The sequence below is a fragment of the Mytilus galloprovincialis genome, chromosome 8 (genome assembly GCF_965363235.1).
Source record: "Mytilus galloprovincialis chromosome 8, xbMytGall1.hap1.1, whole genome shotgun sequence".
NCBI classification, from domain to species: Eukaryota; Metazoa; Mollusca; class Bivalvia; order Mytilida; family Mytilidae; genus Mytilus; species Mytilus galloprovincialis.
In genome coordinates this window covers 43,005,317-43,024,280 of record NC_134845.1, presented here as the reverse complement: position 1 = coordinate 43,024,280, position 18,964 = coordinate 43,005,317, and the positions used below count along the sequence as shown (strand labels likewise).

The 18,964-nt window shown below is 32.7% G+C and overlaps 1 protein-coding gene across 4 annotated transcripts in view; it reads right to left on the bottom strand.

Annotated features, from left to right (window-relative positions):
- Nucleotides 1–13,327: 13,327 nt before the first annotated feature.
- The window catches only part of LOC143041999 (tripartite motif-containing protein 2-like), a 42,721-nt gene continuing 37,084 nt past the window's right edge, over nucleotides 13,328–18,964 (bottom strand). For all 4 annotated transcript variants that reach the window (XM_076214199.1, XM_076214198.1, XM_076214200.1 and 1 more), the window contains exon 3: nucleotides 13,328–16,254. In XM_076214199.1, the coding sequence (XP_076070314.1) occupies nucleotides 16,102–16,254 (153 nt within the window). In that variant the 3' untranslated portion in view covers nucleotides 13,328–16,101. The remainder of the gene's footprint in view (nucleotides 16,255–18,964) is intronic.

Genomic DNA, 18,964 nt, shown 5'->3' with positions numbered 1-18,964 from the left:
TACTCGTTGTAATAGTCTAGTCAATTTAGTGAACAACCTGCAACTAATTGCGACACAATGTTTTTTTTTCTCTGAAAAACAAGTTTGTTACTATCTATGAACAACATACTAACACTATACAAAAATATAGTTTGCGGAAAGTGGTTTAATTCATGAAAATATTTTGTAGTAAAAGTAAGGTAATATGAGTTGCTTCCCCTTATTTGCCAAAGTTGAAAAAAAGTTTATACAACCAATGTTCTGTATTTTTTAAAACAGTTCAAGGAATACAATACAATGCATAATTATCTCAATTCAAAAGAATAATATTACAAATGCATCACTTTGCTGTCTCAGAATTTGTATATTTAAATACAGATATAGACCGAGATTGTGTTCTGTTATTTTACAATTCAAAGATCTAATTCTCCAAAATGGTGATGGTTTGCAACATGTAACAGAAGACGTTTTCTAAGTTAGATTAACCAACAATGTCAAAATCTTACTATGTTTTTGAAAGAAATGTACCCCTGTGTTTTAAAGTTAATTTTAGTTGGGAGAGGTCTCCTCGAAACACATGTTTATGACCATTAAAAAAATAAAAAAAAGTTGAAAGACGTTAATTTATTTTTTTACCACAACTTCAAGTAAGTGGCCCATTAGTATATGGTGGTTATTGTACGCTGTCTGTCATATTTATTTTTCCATTCAAAACACTTTTATATTTTAACGATGAGCTATTATAGTTTTTGACATCCACACCCTCATCATTGTTATTTCTTGTTGACATTTTTGTCATTGCCAATCATACAACATCTTCTAATGTTTTTAGAGTGGAAGGTTTTACAATAAATCATGGCTTTCAAACATACTACCAAGAGATCACTGATAAAGTTTAGTGGACCTTAAAAGCTAAACATTTATATTCTTTAGGCATTGGGTGTATTTTATTTAAATATTTTTATAGTTTCATTTAATAAAGAGAGATTTGAGGCTTTTAAATTCAATAAGAAAGCAAACTAAAGAACTAACAAAATTTTAGATTAGACAGGAATATCTTTGGCCAGAAGTCGCCCACTTTTTCACAGTTCTTATGCTAAAGCTGATTTTCTTTGATTAAATTAATTCAATGAGATATCTTATAGAAGGAACTTGGTAATGCTTTTCTTTATATACATATATATGTCTTTGACCATAAAATTTCATACAGCAGACAACCCATGTTAGTTCTTTGTCATTTTCCTTTGATTAATGTTTCAGACCACCACATACAGGTTTACAGGGTACACACAAAAAGCGCTGTTACTATTAACACTTCTTCCAGGAAGTGATCCCATCAATTCATTCAACAGTCGGTTTATCTCATTTTCAACATTCAAAATTGGACAACTTTGGTACAATTACTATTTAAATTCAAGCTCTTGCGGTAAAATTATAATCATATTGACCAAGCTTCCCTTGAAATTGTCTTAAACAATATCTACATTTCATTCCAATTCAGTGAACTAGTGTATGTTCAAAAAATTAAAAAGCTTACATATCTGAAATTAAACCTGGTTATTGATAGAGCTTGCTAAGTTAAATTGGTCTGTGTTTAACTGTGAATTTATGCAATTCAAATGTTGAAAAAGTAGCTAATGAAAAAATACACAAAAAAATAAAAACGATGCAATGACACTAGAAAAAATAACTCTTTCAGCAATTAACATTACAAAATCAAAGGCAGTAATTTTTTGGGTTTATTATACCTACATTGTTAATAACTATAAATACATAACAGTTACATAAGATAACAATTTCAAACTTCCACAAAATACACTTCTTTAAAACTGAGTTTTACTGTGTGTTTATTAATTCTACATTGTCTAGAGAAACTATGGGAGGGTTGAGTTCTCACACAACTTGTTTTTCTCCCAGCCACATTATTTCACTTATCCCAAGTCAGGAACCTCTAGCCTTAGTTTGTCTTACATTTATGGTTTTTGTTGTTGATAGTTCTAGTTCATGTGCCGGATTTACTTGCTATGTTGAAGACTGGTTATAGGGACCTTGTTTTCTCTTTGACACATTTCCTGTTTCCATTCTCAATTTTATGTTTTTAAAAATCAAGCTGGAAGTAACCAAGATTTAAAAATTTTCATTTGTTATGCCCCTAACTTAGGGGTATTATGTTTTTTAGTCTGTGCGTCCGTTCATTAGCCCGTCCGTCTGTCCTGTTTCTGTTAAAGTTTTTAATCAAGGTATTTTTTTATGAAGTTGAAGTCCAATCACATGCTCCCTTTGATATGATCTTTCTACTTTTAATGCCAAATTACAGTTTTGATCCCAATTTCACAGTCCATTGGACATAAAAAATGATAGTGCGGTGGGGCATCCATGTACTATGGACACATTCTTATTTTGTAATTAGTTCGTAAAACAAAATATTTCACACAACAAATTGTTTTTATTGATATTGATAACAAGTTGAATACATATTCATATAAACATAAGATAATTAAGTCTGTCTATAAAGATCCTATGCTAAAAGTTTTAACCATGAACAACCATGAATAACCGAATCTTTTATTTCTATTTTTACAATTTTTCTGTACACATCATATTTTACACAAGAATTTCATTTTTAGCTCACCTGGCCCAAAGGGCCAAGTGAGCTTTTCCCCATCACTTGGCATCCGGCGTCCGTTGTCGTCCGTCGTCGTCGTCGTCCGTCGTCGTAAACTTTTACAAAAATCTTCTCCTCTGAAACTACTGGGCCAAATTTAACCAAACTGGGCCACAATCATCATTGGGGTATCTAGTTTCAAAATTGTGTGGCGTGACCCCGCCAATCAACCAAGATGGCTGCCATGGCTAAAAATAGAACATAGGGGTAAAATGCAGTTTTTGGCTTATAACTCAAAAACCAAAGCATTTAGAGCAAATCTGACATGGATAAAATTGTTTATCAGGTCAAGATCTCTCTGCCCTGAAATTTTCAGATGAATCAGACAACCCGTTGTTGGGTTTCTGCCCCTGAATTGGTAATTTTAGGGAAATTTTGCTGTTTTTGGTTATTATCTTGAATATTATTACAGATAGAGATTAACTGTAAACAGCAATAATTTTCAAAAAAGTAAGATTTACAAATAAGTCAACATGACCGAAATGGTCAGTTGACCCCTTTTAGGAGTTATTGCCCCTTATAGTCAATTTTTAACCATTTTTAGTAAATGTTAGTAATCTATTACAAAAATCTTCTCCTCTGAAACTACTGGGCCAAATTAATCCAAACTTGGCCACAATCATCTTTGGGGTATCTAGTTTAAAAAATGTGTGGCGTGACCCGGCCAACCAACCAAAATGGCTACCATGGCTAAAAATAGAACATAGTGGTGAAATGTAGATTTTGACTTATATCTCTGAAACCAAAGCATTTAGAGCAAATCTGACGGAGTAAAATCGTTCATCAAGTGAAAATCTATCTGCCCTGAAACTTTCAAATGAATCGGACAACGGGTTGTTGGGTTGCTGCCCCGAAATAAGTAATTTGAAGGAAATTTTGCAGATTTTGGTTATTATCTTGAATATTATTATAGAAAGAGATAAAATGTAATCAGCAATAATGTTCAGCAAAGTAAGATTACAAATAAGTCAACATGACTAAAATGGTCAGTTGTCCCCTTAAGGAGTTATTGCCCTTTATAGTCAATTTTGACCAATTTTTCGTAAATTTTTGTAATCTTTTACAAAAATCTTCTCCTCTGAAACTACTGGGCCAAATTAAACCAAACTTGGCCACAATCATCATTGGTGTATATTGTTAAAAAAATGTGTGGGGTGATCCCGCCAACCAACCAAGATGGCTGCCATGGCTAAAAATAGAACATAGGGGTAAAATGCAGTTTTTGGCTTATAACTCAAAAACCAAAGCATTTAGAGCAAATCTGACATGGGATAAAATTAATTATCAGGTCAAGATCTATCTGCCCTGAAATTTTCAGACAAATCGGACAACCTGTTGTTGGGTTGCTGCCCCTGAATTAGTAATTTTAAGGAAATTTTGCAGATTTTTGTTATTATCTTGAATATTATTATAGATAGAGATAAACTGTAAACAGCAATAATGTGCAGCAAAGTAAGACCTAAAATTTAGTCAACATGACCAAAATTGTCAATTGACCCCCCTAAGGAGATATTGCCCTTTATAGTCATTTTTTAACAATTTTCATAACATTTTCCACTGAAACTACTGGGCCAAGTTCATTATAGATAGAGATAATTGTAAGCTGTTTAGTAAAATAAGATCTACAAACACATCACCATCACAAAAACACAATTTTGTCATGTATCCATCTGTGTCCTTTGTTTAATATTCACATAGAACAAGGTGAGCGACACAGGCTCTTTAGAGCCTCTAGTTTCATTTCCAGTTATTGGGTTTTCTGTCTCAAAACATATATTCAACTAAATTACCCAAATAGTAATACTGATAACTAAAGGACTTCATAAAATAAACATAAAATAGTATGTTCCTTTTTCTATATAGATCAAACTTCAAAAATATTAACCATTAACAACGGATTTTCTTTGTTTCCAGTTTTCGACTTTTTTTTCACTAAAAATCACTCATTTCACCTCAAAATTACTTCAATATGAAAAATAATAGCTAAAAGACTACATAATAGTCTATTGAGATTAAGTTTCCTGTCTTCCACAAGCTTTAGGTCTAAAAATGCAACAGTAAATAATAATTTTTCTTCTTTACGAGTTTTCACCATTTTTTCTCTAAAAAGCACATATTTCACCTGAAATAACCTTTTCCGCAAATAATATCAATGTATAGTTTTAGTATGTTGTTAGTACAAGTCTATATTATATTTTGCACTAATAAAAGTTTGTTGCAATTAGTTGGAGGTTGAGTGATTTTAGAGCTAAATTGACTAGGCTGTAAGTCTTGTGTTTGTTGCTTTGATGAATTTATTTTTTCAAAAGATTTATTCTCGTCCGTCTTTAGGTAAATAATTTTCAACTACTATTAGAATGAAAAAAGCAATAAAGTAATGCTTCTAAACTTTTATGGATCATACCGCAAATCAAGGGCCACGAACAACCTAACTCTTATCCTGTGTACAAAGTGCGAATCTAGAACATCCTTCGTGAACTAGGTAGGGGACTACAGTTCTTTTTAGAATTATCAGGTGTCGGCGTTGATTTACAAGTTTTTTTTAAGTTATTGCTTAAATATGAATATAATGCAACACTTTGCTTATGAACGACGATGAATATGGGAAGCAGAATAAAGGAAGACATTATCGCATTTTATCTGTCAAACAAACCAATCGTGTGTCCGATTCACACTTCTTCGCAATGATCGTTTTATAAAAGTTTTTTTTCAAAAGAAAATCGAGACAACATTACGTTTCGGTAACATTTAAAAAACACAATGAACTCAATTCACAAATAAACGAAAAAAGAGCAATACGACCTTGCAGAAAGAAAAAAAAACAGAAAAGAGGGCCTGGGGGGGGGGGATTCAGGTGGTTATATTTTGGTAAACAATAACAGTCTTTTGAAAATTCCAACAAAAGAATATAACTGACTGCATGTTGTTATTTCTCCGTTTGTTCATATTAATTATGTATTTGAAACAAGATCGAGTGCGGTGCACTCAATTTGGTTCAACAAGAATGCTTTTCTTTTTTTTTTCTCTCTGAACCCTATAAAACAAGAGTGCACACGCTGAAATGTCTCGCCTTCTTTACTAATCACTGATATTATGTTGATAGTCCTAAATATAAAGCTTTATTTCAACTGTCACATAAGCTTAACATTAACCAAGAAAACTAAACATTGATTCATGAACAATATGAAAATGAGGTCAAGGTCAGATGGACAATGCAAGGCAGACATGAATAGCTAACAATTCTTCCATACAACAAATGTATTGCTTATAGATTAAAAAACCCAGACCAAAACACAAAAACTTAACACTGAGCAATGAACCGTGAAAATGAGGTGAAGGTCAAATAAAACTTGTGCGAATGACATATAGATCATAAAATATCTCCATACATCAAATATAGTTGACCTATTGCTTATAGAATTAGAAAACTAGAGGCTCTAAAGAGCCTGTGTCGCTCACCTTGGTCTATGTGAATATTAAACAAAGGAAGCAGATGGATTCATGAAAAAATTGTGTTTTGGTGATGGTGATGTGTTTGTACGTCTTACTTTACTGAACATTCTTGCTGCTTACAGTTATCTCTATCTATAATGAACTTGGCCCAGTAGTTTCAGTGGAAAATGTTAGTAAAAATTTACAAATTTTATAAAAATTGTTGAAAATTGACTATAAAGGACAATAACTCCTTAGGGGGTCAATTGACCATTTCAGTCATGTTGACTTATTTGTAAATCTTACTTTGCTGTACATTATTGCTGTTTAAAGTTTATCTCTATCTATAATAATATTCAAGATAATAACCCAAAACAGTAAAATTTCCTTAAAATTACCAATTTAGGGGCAGCAACCCAACAACGGGTTGTCCGATTCATCTGCAAATTTCAGGGCAGATAGATTTTGACCTGATAAACAATTTTATCCATGTCAGATTTGCTCTAAATGCTTTGGTTTTTGAGTTATAAGCCGAAAACTGCATTTTACCCCTATGTTTTATTTTTAGCCATGGCGGCCATCTTGGTTGGTTGGCCAGAACACGCCACACATTTTTTAAACTGAATACCTCAAAGATGATTGTGGCCAAGTTTGGATTAATTTGGCCCAGTAGTTTCAGAGGAGAAGATTTTTGTAAAAGGTTACTAAGATTTACGAACTAGAGGCTCTAAAGAGCCTGTGTCGCTCACCTTGGTCTATGTGAATATTAAACAAAGGAAGCAGATGGATTCATGACAAAATTGTGTTTTGGTGATGGTGATGTGTTTGTACATCTTACTTTACTGAACATTCTTGCTGCTTACAGTTATCTCTATCTATAATGAACTTGGCCCAGTAGTTTCAGTGGAAAATGTTAGTAAAAATTTACAAATTTTATAAAAATTGTTGAAAATTGACTATAAAGGACAATAACTCCTTAGGGGGTCAATTGACCATTTCAGTCATGTTTGACTTATTTGTAAATCTTACTTTGCTGTACATTATTGCTGTTTACAGTTTATCTCTATCTATAATAATATTCAAGATTATAACCCAAAACAGTAAAATTTCCTTAAAATTACCAATTTAGGGGCAGCAACCAAACAACGGGTTGTCCAATTCATCTTAAAATTTCCGGACAGATAGATCTTGACCTGATAAACAATTTTACCCTTTGTCAGATTTGCTCTTAATGCTTTGGTTTTTGAGTTATAAACCAAAAACTGCATTTTACCCCTATGTTCTATTTTTAGGCATGGCGGCCATCTTGATTGGTTGGCCGGGTCACCGGACACATTTTTTAAACTAGATACCCCAAAGATGATTGTGGCCAAGTTTGGATTAATTTGGCCCAGTAGTTTCAGAGGAGAAGATTTTTGTAAAAGATTACTAAGATTTACGAAAAACGGTTAAAAATTGACTATAAAGGGCAATAACTCCTAAAGGGGTCAACTGACCATTTCGGTCAGTAGACTTATTTGTAAATCTTACTTTGCTGAACATTATTGCTGTTCACAGTTTATCTCTATCTATAATAATATTCAAGATAATAACCAAAAACAGTAAAATTTCCTTTAAATTACCAATTTATGGGCAACAACCCAACAACGGGTTGTCCGATTCATCTAAAAATTTCAGGGCAGATAGAACTTGACCTGATAAACAAATATACCCTGTGTCAGATTTGCTCTAAATGCTTTGGTTTTTGAGTTATAAGCCAAAAACTGCATTTAACCCCTATGTTCTATTTTTAGCCATGGCGGCCATTTTGGTTGGATGGCCGGGTCACGCCACACATTTTTTAAACTAGATACCCCAAAGATGATTGTGGCCAAGTTTGGATTAATTTGGCCCAGTAGTTTCAGAGGAGAAGATTTTTGTAAAAGATTACTAAGATTTACGAAAAATGGTTAAAAATTGACTATAAAGGGCAATAACTCCTAAAGGGGTCAACTGACCATTTCGGTCAGTTTGACTTATTTGTAAATCTTACTTTGCTGAACATTATTGCTGTTTACAGTTTACCTCTATCTATAATAATATTCAAGACAATAACCAAAAAAAGTAAATTTTCCTTTAAATTACCAATTTAGGGGCAGCAACCCAACAACGGGTTGTCCGATTCATCTAAAAATTCCAGGGCAGATAGATCTTGACCTGAAGAACAATTTTACCTTGTCAGATTTGCTCTAAATGCTTTGGTTTTTGAGTTATAAGCCAAAAACTGCATTTTACCCCTATGTTCTATTTTTAGCCATGGACGCCATCTTGGTTGGTTGGCGGAGTCACCGGACACATTTTTTAAACTAGATACCCCAATGATGATTGTGGCCAAGTTTGGTTTAATTTGGCCCAGTAGTTTCAGAGGAGAAGATTTTTGTAAAAGTTAACGCAGGACGACGACGACAGACGACGGACGCAAAGTGATGGGAAAAGCTCACTTGGCCCTTCGGGCCAGGTGAGCTAAAAATGGTTAAAAATTCACTATAAAGGGCAATAACTCCTAAAGGGGTCAACTGACCATTTCGGTCATGTTGACTTATTTGTAGATCTAACTTTGCTGAACATTATTGCTGTAACCAGTTTATCTCTATCTATAATAATATTCAAGATAATAACCAAAAACAGCAAAATTTCCTTAAAATTACCAATTCAGGGGCAGCAACCCAACAACCAGTTGTCTGATTCATCTGAAAATTTCAGGGCAGATACATCTTGACCTGAAGAACAATTTTACCTTGTCAGATTTGCTCTAAATGCTTTGGTTTTTGAGTTATAAGCCAAAAACTGCATTTTACCCCTATGTTCTATTTTTAGCCATGGACGCCATCTTGGTTGGTTGGCGGAGTCACCGGACACATTTTTTAAACTAGATACCCCAATGATGATTGTGGCCAAGTTTGGTTTAATTTGGCCCAGTAGTTTCAGAGGAGAAGATTTTTGTAAAAGTTAACGCAGGACGACGACGACAGACGACGGACGCAAAGTGATGGGAAAAGCTCACTTGGCCCTTCGGGCCAGGTGAGCTAAAAATGGTTAAAAATTCACTATAAAGGGCAATAACTCCTAAAGGGGTCAACTGACCATTTCGGTCATGTTGACTTATTTGTAGATCTAACTTTGCTGAACATTATTGCTGTAAACAGTTTATCTCTATCTATAATAATATTCAAGATAATAACCAAAAACAGCAAAATTTCCTTAAAATTACCAATTCAGGGGCAGCAACCCAACAACCAGTTGTCTGATTCATCTGAAAATTTCAGGGCAGATACATCTTGACCTGATAAACACTTTTACTCCTGTCAGATTTGCTCTAAATGCTTTGGTTTTTGAGTTATAAGCCAAAAACTGCATTTTACCCTTATGTTCTATTTTTAGCCATGGCGGCCATCTTGGTTGGTTGGCCAGGTCACGCCACACATTTTTTAAACTAAATACCCCAAAGATGATTGTGGCCAAGTTTGGATTAATTTGGCCCAGTAGTTTCAGAGAAGATTTTTGTAAAAGATTACTAAGATTTACGAAAAATGGTTAAAAATTGACTATAAAGGTCAATAACTCCTAAAGGGGTCAACTGACCATTTTGGTCATGTTGACTTATTTGTAAATCTTACTTTGCTGAACATTATTGCTGTTTACAGTTTATCTCTATCTATAATAATATTCAAGATAATAACCAAAAACAGCAAAAATTCCCTAAAATTACCAATTCAGGGGCAGCAACCCAACAACGGGTTGTCCGATTCATCTGAAAATTTCAGGGCAGATAGATCTTGACCTGATAAACAATTTTACCCGTGTCAGATTTGCTCTAAATGCTTTGGTTTTTGAGTTTTAAGCCAAAAACTGCATTTTACCCCTATGTTCTATTTTTAGCCATGGCGGCCATCTTGGTTGGTTGGCCGGGTCACCGGACACATTTTTTAAACTAGATACCCCAATGATGATTGTGGCCAAGTTTGGTTTAATTTGGCCCAGTAGTTTCAGAGGAGAAGATTTTTGTAAAAGTTAACGCAGGACGACGACGACAGACGACGGACGCAAAGTGATGGGAAAAGCTCACTTGGCCCTTCGGGCCAGGTGAGCTAAAAATGGTTAAAAATTCACTATAAAGGGCAATAACTCCTAAAGGGGTCAACTGACCATTTCGGTCATGTTGACTTATTTGTAGATCTAACTTTGCTGAACATTATTGCTGTAAACAGTTTATCTCTATCTATAATAATATTCAAGATAATAACCAAAAACAGCAAAATTTCCTTAAAATTACCAATTCAGGGGCAGCAACCCAACAACCAGTTGTCTGATTCATCTGAAAATTTCAGGGCAGATACATCTTGACCTGATAAACACTTTTACTCCTGTCAGATTTGCTCTAAATGCTTTGGTTTTTGAGTTATAAGCCAAAAACTGCATTTTACCCTTATGTTCTATTTTTAGCCATGGCGGCCATCTTGGTTGGTTGGCCAGGTCACGCCACACATTTTTTAAACTAAATACCCCAAAGATGATTGTGGCCAAGTTTGGATTAATTTGGCCCAGTAGTTTCAGAGAAGATTTTTGTAAAAGATTACTAAGATTTACGAAAAATGGTTAAAAATTGACTATAAAGGTCAATAACTCCTAAAGGGGTCAACTGACCATTTTGGTCATGTTGACTTATTTGTAAATCTTACTTTGCTGAACATTATTGCTGTTTACAGTTTATCTCTATCTATAATAATATTCAAGATAATAACCAAAAACAGCAAAAATTCCCTAAAATTACCAATTCAGGGGCAGCAACCCAACAACGGGTTGTCCGATTCATCTGAAAATTTCAGGGCAGATAGATCTTGACCTGATAAACAATTTTACCCGTGTCAGATTTGCTCTAAATGCTTTGGTTTTTGAGTTTTAAGCCAAAAACTGCATTTTACCCCTATGTTCTATTTTTAGCCATGGCGGCCATCTTGGTTGGTTGGCCGGGTCACCGGACACATTTTTTAAACTAGATACCCCAATGATGATTGTGGCCAAGTTTGGTTTAATTTGGCCCAGTAGTTTCAGAGGAGAAGATTTTTGTAAAAGTTAACGTCGCCGGACGCCGGAACGCCGGACGCAAAGTGATGGGAAAAGCTCACTTGGCCCTTTGGGCCAGGTGAGCTAAAAAGACCAAAACACAAAAAAATTTACTTTGACCACTGAACCATGAAAATGAGGTCAAGGTCAGATGTCATCTGCCAGTTGGACAGGTACACCTTACAATCATTCCATACACCACATAAAGTAAACCTATTGGATACAGTATAAGAAAAACAGACCAAAACACAAAAACTTAACTATAACCACTGAACCATGAAAATGAGGTCAAGGTCAGATGACACCTGCCAGTTGCACATATTCACCTTATAGTATCTGAGTTATGGACTTGACCACCAAAACTTAACCTTGTTCAATGATCCATGAAATGAGGTCGAGGTCAAGTGAAAACTGTCTGACGGCATGAGGACCTTGCAAGGTACGACCATACCAAATATAGATATCCTATTACTTATAATAAGAGAGAATTTAACATTACCAAATATCTTAACTTTTTTTTCAAGTAGTCACTAAACCATGAAAATGAGGTCAAGGTCATTGGACATGTGACTGACGGAAACTTCGTAACATGAGGCATCTATATACAAAGTATGAAGCATCCAGGTCTTACACCTTCTAAAATATAAAGCTTTTAAGAAGTGAGCTAACGCCGCCAAAGCGGTAGCCGTGAAGATATATACGCATGTGAAGGTATTCACAGAAATTTGAGCAGAAACTAGTAGTAGTCCTTGCACACGTAAAAATCATGATATGCATACCCTGCGTCTTATTTTTCATGTTGTAATACATGTTGTTTACCTTTAGCTGTACTTTCTTTTTGTATATATTTTTAAGTTTAGCCACTGTTTAAAGGGGCCAACATGTAGGATATATTTTAATGTAAAGAAGTTTATTCACAAACAATTTTCATACTTAATGAAAATAAATCTTTGCTTGCTTTTTCTTTTATTTTACTTTTTTCAACGTGTTAAACAATGTTTTTAGTAAGATATAAGCCTCTAACAGTCTTAGTAGTTAATTGCTTGTATGAAAAAGGATTGTTTGGTGGTATGTAAATGAGAAAGCAACCCCAAAAATAATCAAAATAAGAGACATTTGGTTGTCCTTTTGTACCTCTTGCCTTCTTGAAGTGAACCAACAATAAACAAAAGGTTGTGAAAGAGTAAAATATATCTTTTTTTCAGTCATTGTGTTGTTTTTGCCATTTATAAAATATGGTCTTCGAGAGTCTCTATTTAATTTATATTTACAACCTTTTTTGACTCTGACTGTTACTGACCGTAACATATTTTTAAGACAGATGTCTATTGTTTTGAACTCCAAATGTTTTACTTTCCTAATTCATTGAATTTCATTGTCTTATTAAGGTGGTACCTAACACTAAAGGGAGATAACTCTGTAATATCAGCTAAACGTTTTAATTACATTGCCTTGTGAAGGCAATATAAAGCTTCACAATGATCAAATACAGGCAACAGTAGTATACCGCTGTTCAAAACTCATAAATCTATGGACAAAAAACAAAATCGAGGTAACAAACCAAAACTGAGGGAAACGCATTAAATATAAGAGGAGAACAATGACATACCATTAAAATGTAACACACACAGAAACGGACTAAAAAATAGTGTTTGTCAAACTGCTATATAACCAGTGTAATTTTTCTGATAAAACACTTGGTTCAAATTTTTTGATTTTTTGATATTTATGTAAAAGGGTCAAAGCAAATAATTTGTCAAAGTTTTATGAAAATTACACGAGCCAAATTTATTTTAGTGAAAGTGTTGGGTACCACCTTAACAACCACAATACAAGGTTTTTAGTGTATTTGAAAATCACAATGGTTAGAGCCTTTTATGTGGATAAATACATAAGTCGCAAAGTCATTCCTACAAAATTTAACTTTTTTCTGGTTTCTGTGTTAATACTTATGGAAGAGGGACGAAAGACACCAAAGGGACAGTAAAACTCATAAATCTAAAACAAACTGCCACAACAAATAACTGGTTCATATCTTGATATCTTTCCTGTAACTTTTTAAGCTGTTCTGTGGTATCTCATAAATGTTTACCTCCAATCTTCTTATACTCATTCAAAATAAGAGACTAATAACTTAAGTAACTCGAATAAAAGCTGGATCACATTTATTATTTATAACAATGCAACACAAATTGAAAACATAATAATAAAAATTATAAATAAACATATTCTTCAATAAATTAGCAACATACAACATAAATTAATTTAAAAAAAAACAATGGAGGAATGTATGTTTTATAAGTTTATGCAAACAACCTTAGTTCTGCAGTAAATAATTTACATAAATCACAAACATGGGATTATTTGGAATGGATATAATGTTTTGCATTGGCTAATATATATTGTGTCCAAAAATTGATTGGAGCCCTCATCAATTAAAGCAGGAAGATCAAAACAACATGTAGTATAAGTTAAGTTGTACATTTATGGAATACTGTTAAATCACTGGTATACTTATTAAAAATACTCTCTCGTTCATTGCTCTACAAAGAACAAAGCACACATTAGAGAGATGACATTATATATTAACATGATTGATGCAGCGAGCAATATGATTGTTTTAAAGATGCAAGCTGTATTATTCATATTTAGTCACAGAAAACAATAAAACTACCTTGTCATATTAAATAATTACACCACACAATGAAATATCTTGTTGCATGTGTTTGATAGAGTTGATGCTTTTTGTGACTGATATATGTGCATTTCAAGAAGATATTAATTAGAGGGAAAAAGTTGTCATTCATGATGGTTGCAATTAAAACAAAAGTATGACTAACCTGTATGCTTTTACATATAACAGCCTGAGAAAGTACATATGCACTGCATCTGGCAAACAAATCAAAAGTTCTTCTGCTCTAATAAACAAGCCTTTTCATACACATCATAATTGCTAAAAGGATCTATATAATTTACACCATTATTACTAGAAATATATTTAACAAAGCATTAGTTTAACTCTTAATCTAAATATAAACATTGTAGAAATGAACGATGGCAAACAAAACTTTCAATTACATGTAATAATCTATGAATTTTCATCTTTTCTTTTGAAAATATTAACTTCCTCTACTTCTGGGTATATTTTCCTCCTTTTTGTGTTATTCGACAATTTTTAGGTTGGGATCCTTTTTTTCCAACAGCTTTTAGTTCATTTCTTCATACAGGGATTAAACATTTTGCTGTTATAAACATTGGTGAAAGAGTATTTCATTTAAAAAAAACTACATACCTAAAACATAATTTGTAATAGAGCAGCAGATCAATTAATTTTTTTTTATAAACAGACACAATCAAGACAGAATATCAGGTACCTTCATTTCTCTGTTACCTACTTTAGAGTAAAAAACAAATTACAAAACAAAATATAAACCAAACATTAAAAAAAAATTGGAAGATCTTTAAGCACTAATATCAAAGGCACAAAGTGTAAAAGCAATCATTCACAAACAGTTAGTTACCTTTATATAGATACATTTTTAAAGGTAAAAGGGAGACTTTTTTCAAATCATTACAACATCAACATGTATAAAATGTATTTGATTACATGGTCATCTTTTTAAAAAAGAAAAACACAAATAAGCATATATACATTGACTTACATTTGCTTATTTACATGACATACGAAATGTGAAACACCAATAAATGTATTCTAAAATATCCTCCAACTGGAACATTGGTCAAACTCTGATGTGTTATTTTTGTAACTAAAGTTCAAAAAGTGTCAAAAATAGTTGTCATTTACATGAATGAAAACTGTGTATAACTGCAAAGATAAGGAACAGCTCCAAAGGATACTATACTTTTCTCTAAAAAGGATAACGATTACTTCCCTTTGAATGTGAAAAAGAGTTACAATTGTTTATAACACTATTTGTTACATGTTTGTAAATTCTAAAGTTGGTTGCATTTTGACATCAAGACATAAAGAAATGATCTAACAAAATGTATGTGAGGAACAATCTGACCCTAAAAAAATGTACAATACCATGTTATCTTTAGCAAAATTCTTATAAAAGAAGGTTCAGTTTTGGCCACAACTACTATATAAATAGATCTGTTTCAATTTTACTAAAGGAGTCCAATATATTTATGTTACAATTTTTCAGGTAAAATACTGTCAAATCATGGTTATTAAGGCAAGCTGACAAAATTATACAAAGTACATTTGTAATGACAATTTTACCAACAAATGGTGACTAGCAAAACCCTTGTTTAAAAAGGTACTGACACAATACATATAGTATGTGCTTACACTTTCATTTTTTGAAATGATTATTCTTTTACTTTATTTTTTCAAAAATAAACTTTAAATTAGTCTGTTTGAAATATCTAAAATTGAGAAAGGAAATGGGGAATGTGTCAAAGCGACAACTACCCGACCATAGAGCAGACAACAGCCAAAGGCCACCAATGGGTCTTCAATGTAGCGAGAAAGACCAACAAATCATTCTATGCTTTTCAGCATAGAATGATTGCAGCCAATTCTTAGTACAATGCCTAAAGTGTCTTAGTTCAAACGATTTTTGTTAACTCTAATACATTCACTTAACAAAAATATCTGTAAAAGAAAGATCGCCTGTCTTTCCAGTGAGATTTCAGCTGATAAGGATTCAAATGTCGAAAAACTTATTACACTGATTTCAGAGATCACCTTTTTAGAATTTAATTCTATGGGTAATATTTTCAAAAGCTTACACTGGAACATTGTGATTGGTTAAAAATGTTCGAAATAATTAAAAATTCAACCAATGACATGTTTTCCTTTTCATTTGGTGTACGTACAACGAAATAACCCATAGTCCTTTTGATTCTGGAAAGGTGGTTTACTTGTAGTTTGTCACATGTCTGTGTTAAAAGAACTACTGAAGATATTTGTACACCTTGTAACAATGGTTACCAGAGTCACCAACCACAACAAGCCCTTCTGGTGTTACTGTCAGTCCCTGGGGGCCATACAAAGGATCCGCTGATGTATTGACGAAAGTCAGGAATGAACCATTGCTATCAAAAACCTGTAAATAAAAGATCAAATATGTATTATAGGATTTTAACACAAAATTAAAATATATGTTGTTGATAAATTCTTAGAATTCTTGGTAACATCTTATGAAGACATTTTGTACATGAAATCAATAATATTTATGATGAAGTGAGACATCTGTTTGTATACTAATATTTTTGTGTTTGTATTGAACAAAAGATTTATTTTTAATGTGAACTAGAAAACTGACATGTCACCAAGGATTGCTAGATTTGTGTAAGGCACAGAAGTAAATCATGATCGGCAAAGTAAAAAGTAACAGAGAATGCAGTCAGCCCTAACAAATACCAAAGTGTTCAATTTAATGCAGAAGATCGTACCACTTCTTCAAACATAAATAGCTCTGAAAGTTAACTATTATTACAATTTCATCAATCTTGATTTTGTTTATTTAATCATTTTCATATACATGATATATATATATCACTTTTGAATTTGTCTCTCATGCTCATTGAAGGTAATACCATTTTTAGTATACATAGTGTATATTTATATATGATACATTTTTTTTGTCAATGAACCAAAAACGCAGTCATAGTACATTCAAAGATTTGGAAGGTTTGTGTATTACAGAAGCAAAATCTTCTTTTTCTGCTAAGGCTGTACGGTGAGTCGATGACCTATAGCTATATATAAATGTTCATTTCTGTGTCATTTGATCTCATTGGCAATCATACCACATCTTTATAGATATTTTAAAAAGTTTAACTTCTGTTTTACATACAATGTTGTACAAGACTATACATGCTATAAATGTCAATTTTTACCAAATGATATTAGTTTGAATAGCTTTACCTAAAGACAGGTGTAAATGACCCTTTGGTCAATAAAAATTTACAGGTCAATATTTCTTTGAAATTGTTGATAAGATAAACTGTTCAATGCCGATCTAACAAGGTCAATATAAAATGTTTCAAAATAAATGATAGTTTTAATCCTGTTTGTGTGAATGATCCTTGAACCTTCGACAGTCATGTACATGTAGTTTCCTCGTCTTCTAATGTCTTATGGAATCTCAATGTCAAAGTGTATAATGTTGTCAAATTAATTCAGTCTTTAATGCATTTACAGGAGATATAGCATGAACAATTCGAAGAACTGTCATCTTAAATTACAACAACACTGATATTAAACATTTTTCAAGGCTAAATAAGACCAATACCTTCAAGGTGGTTTTACAAAAACAAATCAAAAAATGTGGTGTTTAAATAAATGAAAATCACAATATTTTTCATGTATATCATATGTATATATGTAGATCTGCTTATGAGAATTTTTTTGTCAATTTTAAAATTCCTATATCCTGAATGGAGATCTAACTTTAACTAATGCTAACCATAAAAATAAACAAAATGTATGATTGCCAATGAGACAACTATCCACAAGAGACCAACTGACATAGAACAGCCTTAGCAGAGAAAAAAGATTTTGCTTCTGTAATACACAAACCTTCCAAATCTTTGAATGTGCTATGACTGTGTTTTTGGTGCATTGACAAAGAATTATTCTACATGTTCAAAATAATTTGTTAAGTAAATTTACATTGCATGGTATAGGCAAACTACATTTTGTATAAGAAATGAAAACTAAATGTGATGTTAAAATTTGTTAGGCAATTTCGGGTATAGGGAGGCATCAGAAATTTTTCCTTGGTAAGAAATTCTTCTGATACCAGAATTTTACTGCTACTTTAATATCATTTGTTTCTCCCTCCAATAGTCCATTTGCCAATTACCGATTTGATTCTGATATTATACACTTTTTAAACGAATTACTTCCCTTTGTAACTCGTAGACTGGTTCCATACCGGACAAAATTGGCTTTTGTTAATGCAAAGCATAGCAAATTGAAAGTGGTGTGTCAGCGGTTCAACTATTTTTTCTCGAAAAACAATTTCTGATGTCAAAAGTATTTACCTTAACAACAAATTAATGCAATTAAAAGATTTGAAAACCTTAAAGATTACTCACATTACGCACAGGTAAATTTGCTCTTTCTGCTAGCTCCCCATTGTAAATAAAAATTAATGTCCCTCATAAGGGAGACAACTAAAAAGGGATCTCTAATAACAGGGTCAATTGACGGGAATTGGCAAATAGCCAATTCATTGTCATTTTAAGGCCTTTTAGAGCTGACCATGCAGTATGGGTTTTACTCTGACATTGTTGAAAGCCATATAGTGATCTAAAGTTGTTAATTTCTGTGTCAGTTGGTCTCTTGTGGATAGTTGTCTCATTGGCAATCATACATTTTGTTTATTTTTATGGTTAGCATTAGTTAAAGTTAGATCTCCATTCAGGATATAGGAATTTTTTTGCCAATGAAAGTTTGACACGACCATGTTTCTGCCTGATTTCATTTGACAATGTCACAAGGCAATAACAAACAGGAAATGGTATATCACAATCTAATCAAGGATATATTTATTGAATTATAATCTGTTAAAATGGGAAAAGTACAAAACAGAAAGCCTAAATAGGTTACATTTTCTCATGTTCACATGCTTAGGTTTATGTATATTTAAGATGAAACCTATCTTTAAAGAACACTAATTCAAAAAGTTTTCATCAATTATAAGGTACATAATTTGATCTTTTTTAGAACTGTTTGTAATTTCAGGCATTTTATATCTTGCTATGCAGTATGGGTTTTTCATTATTGCAGACCATATAGTGACCTAT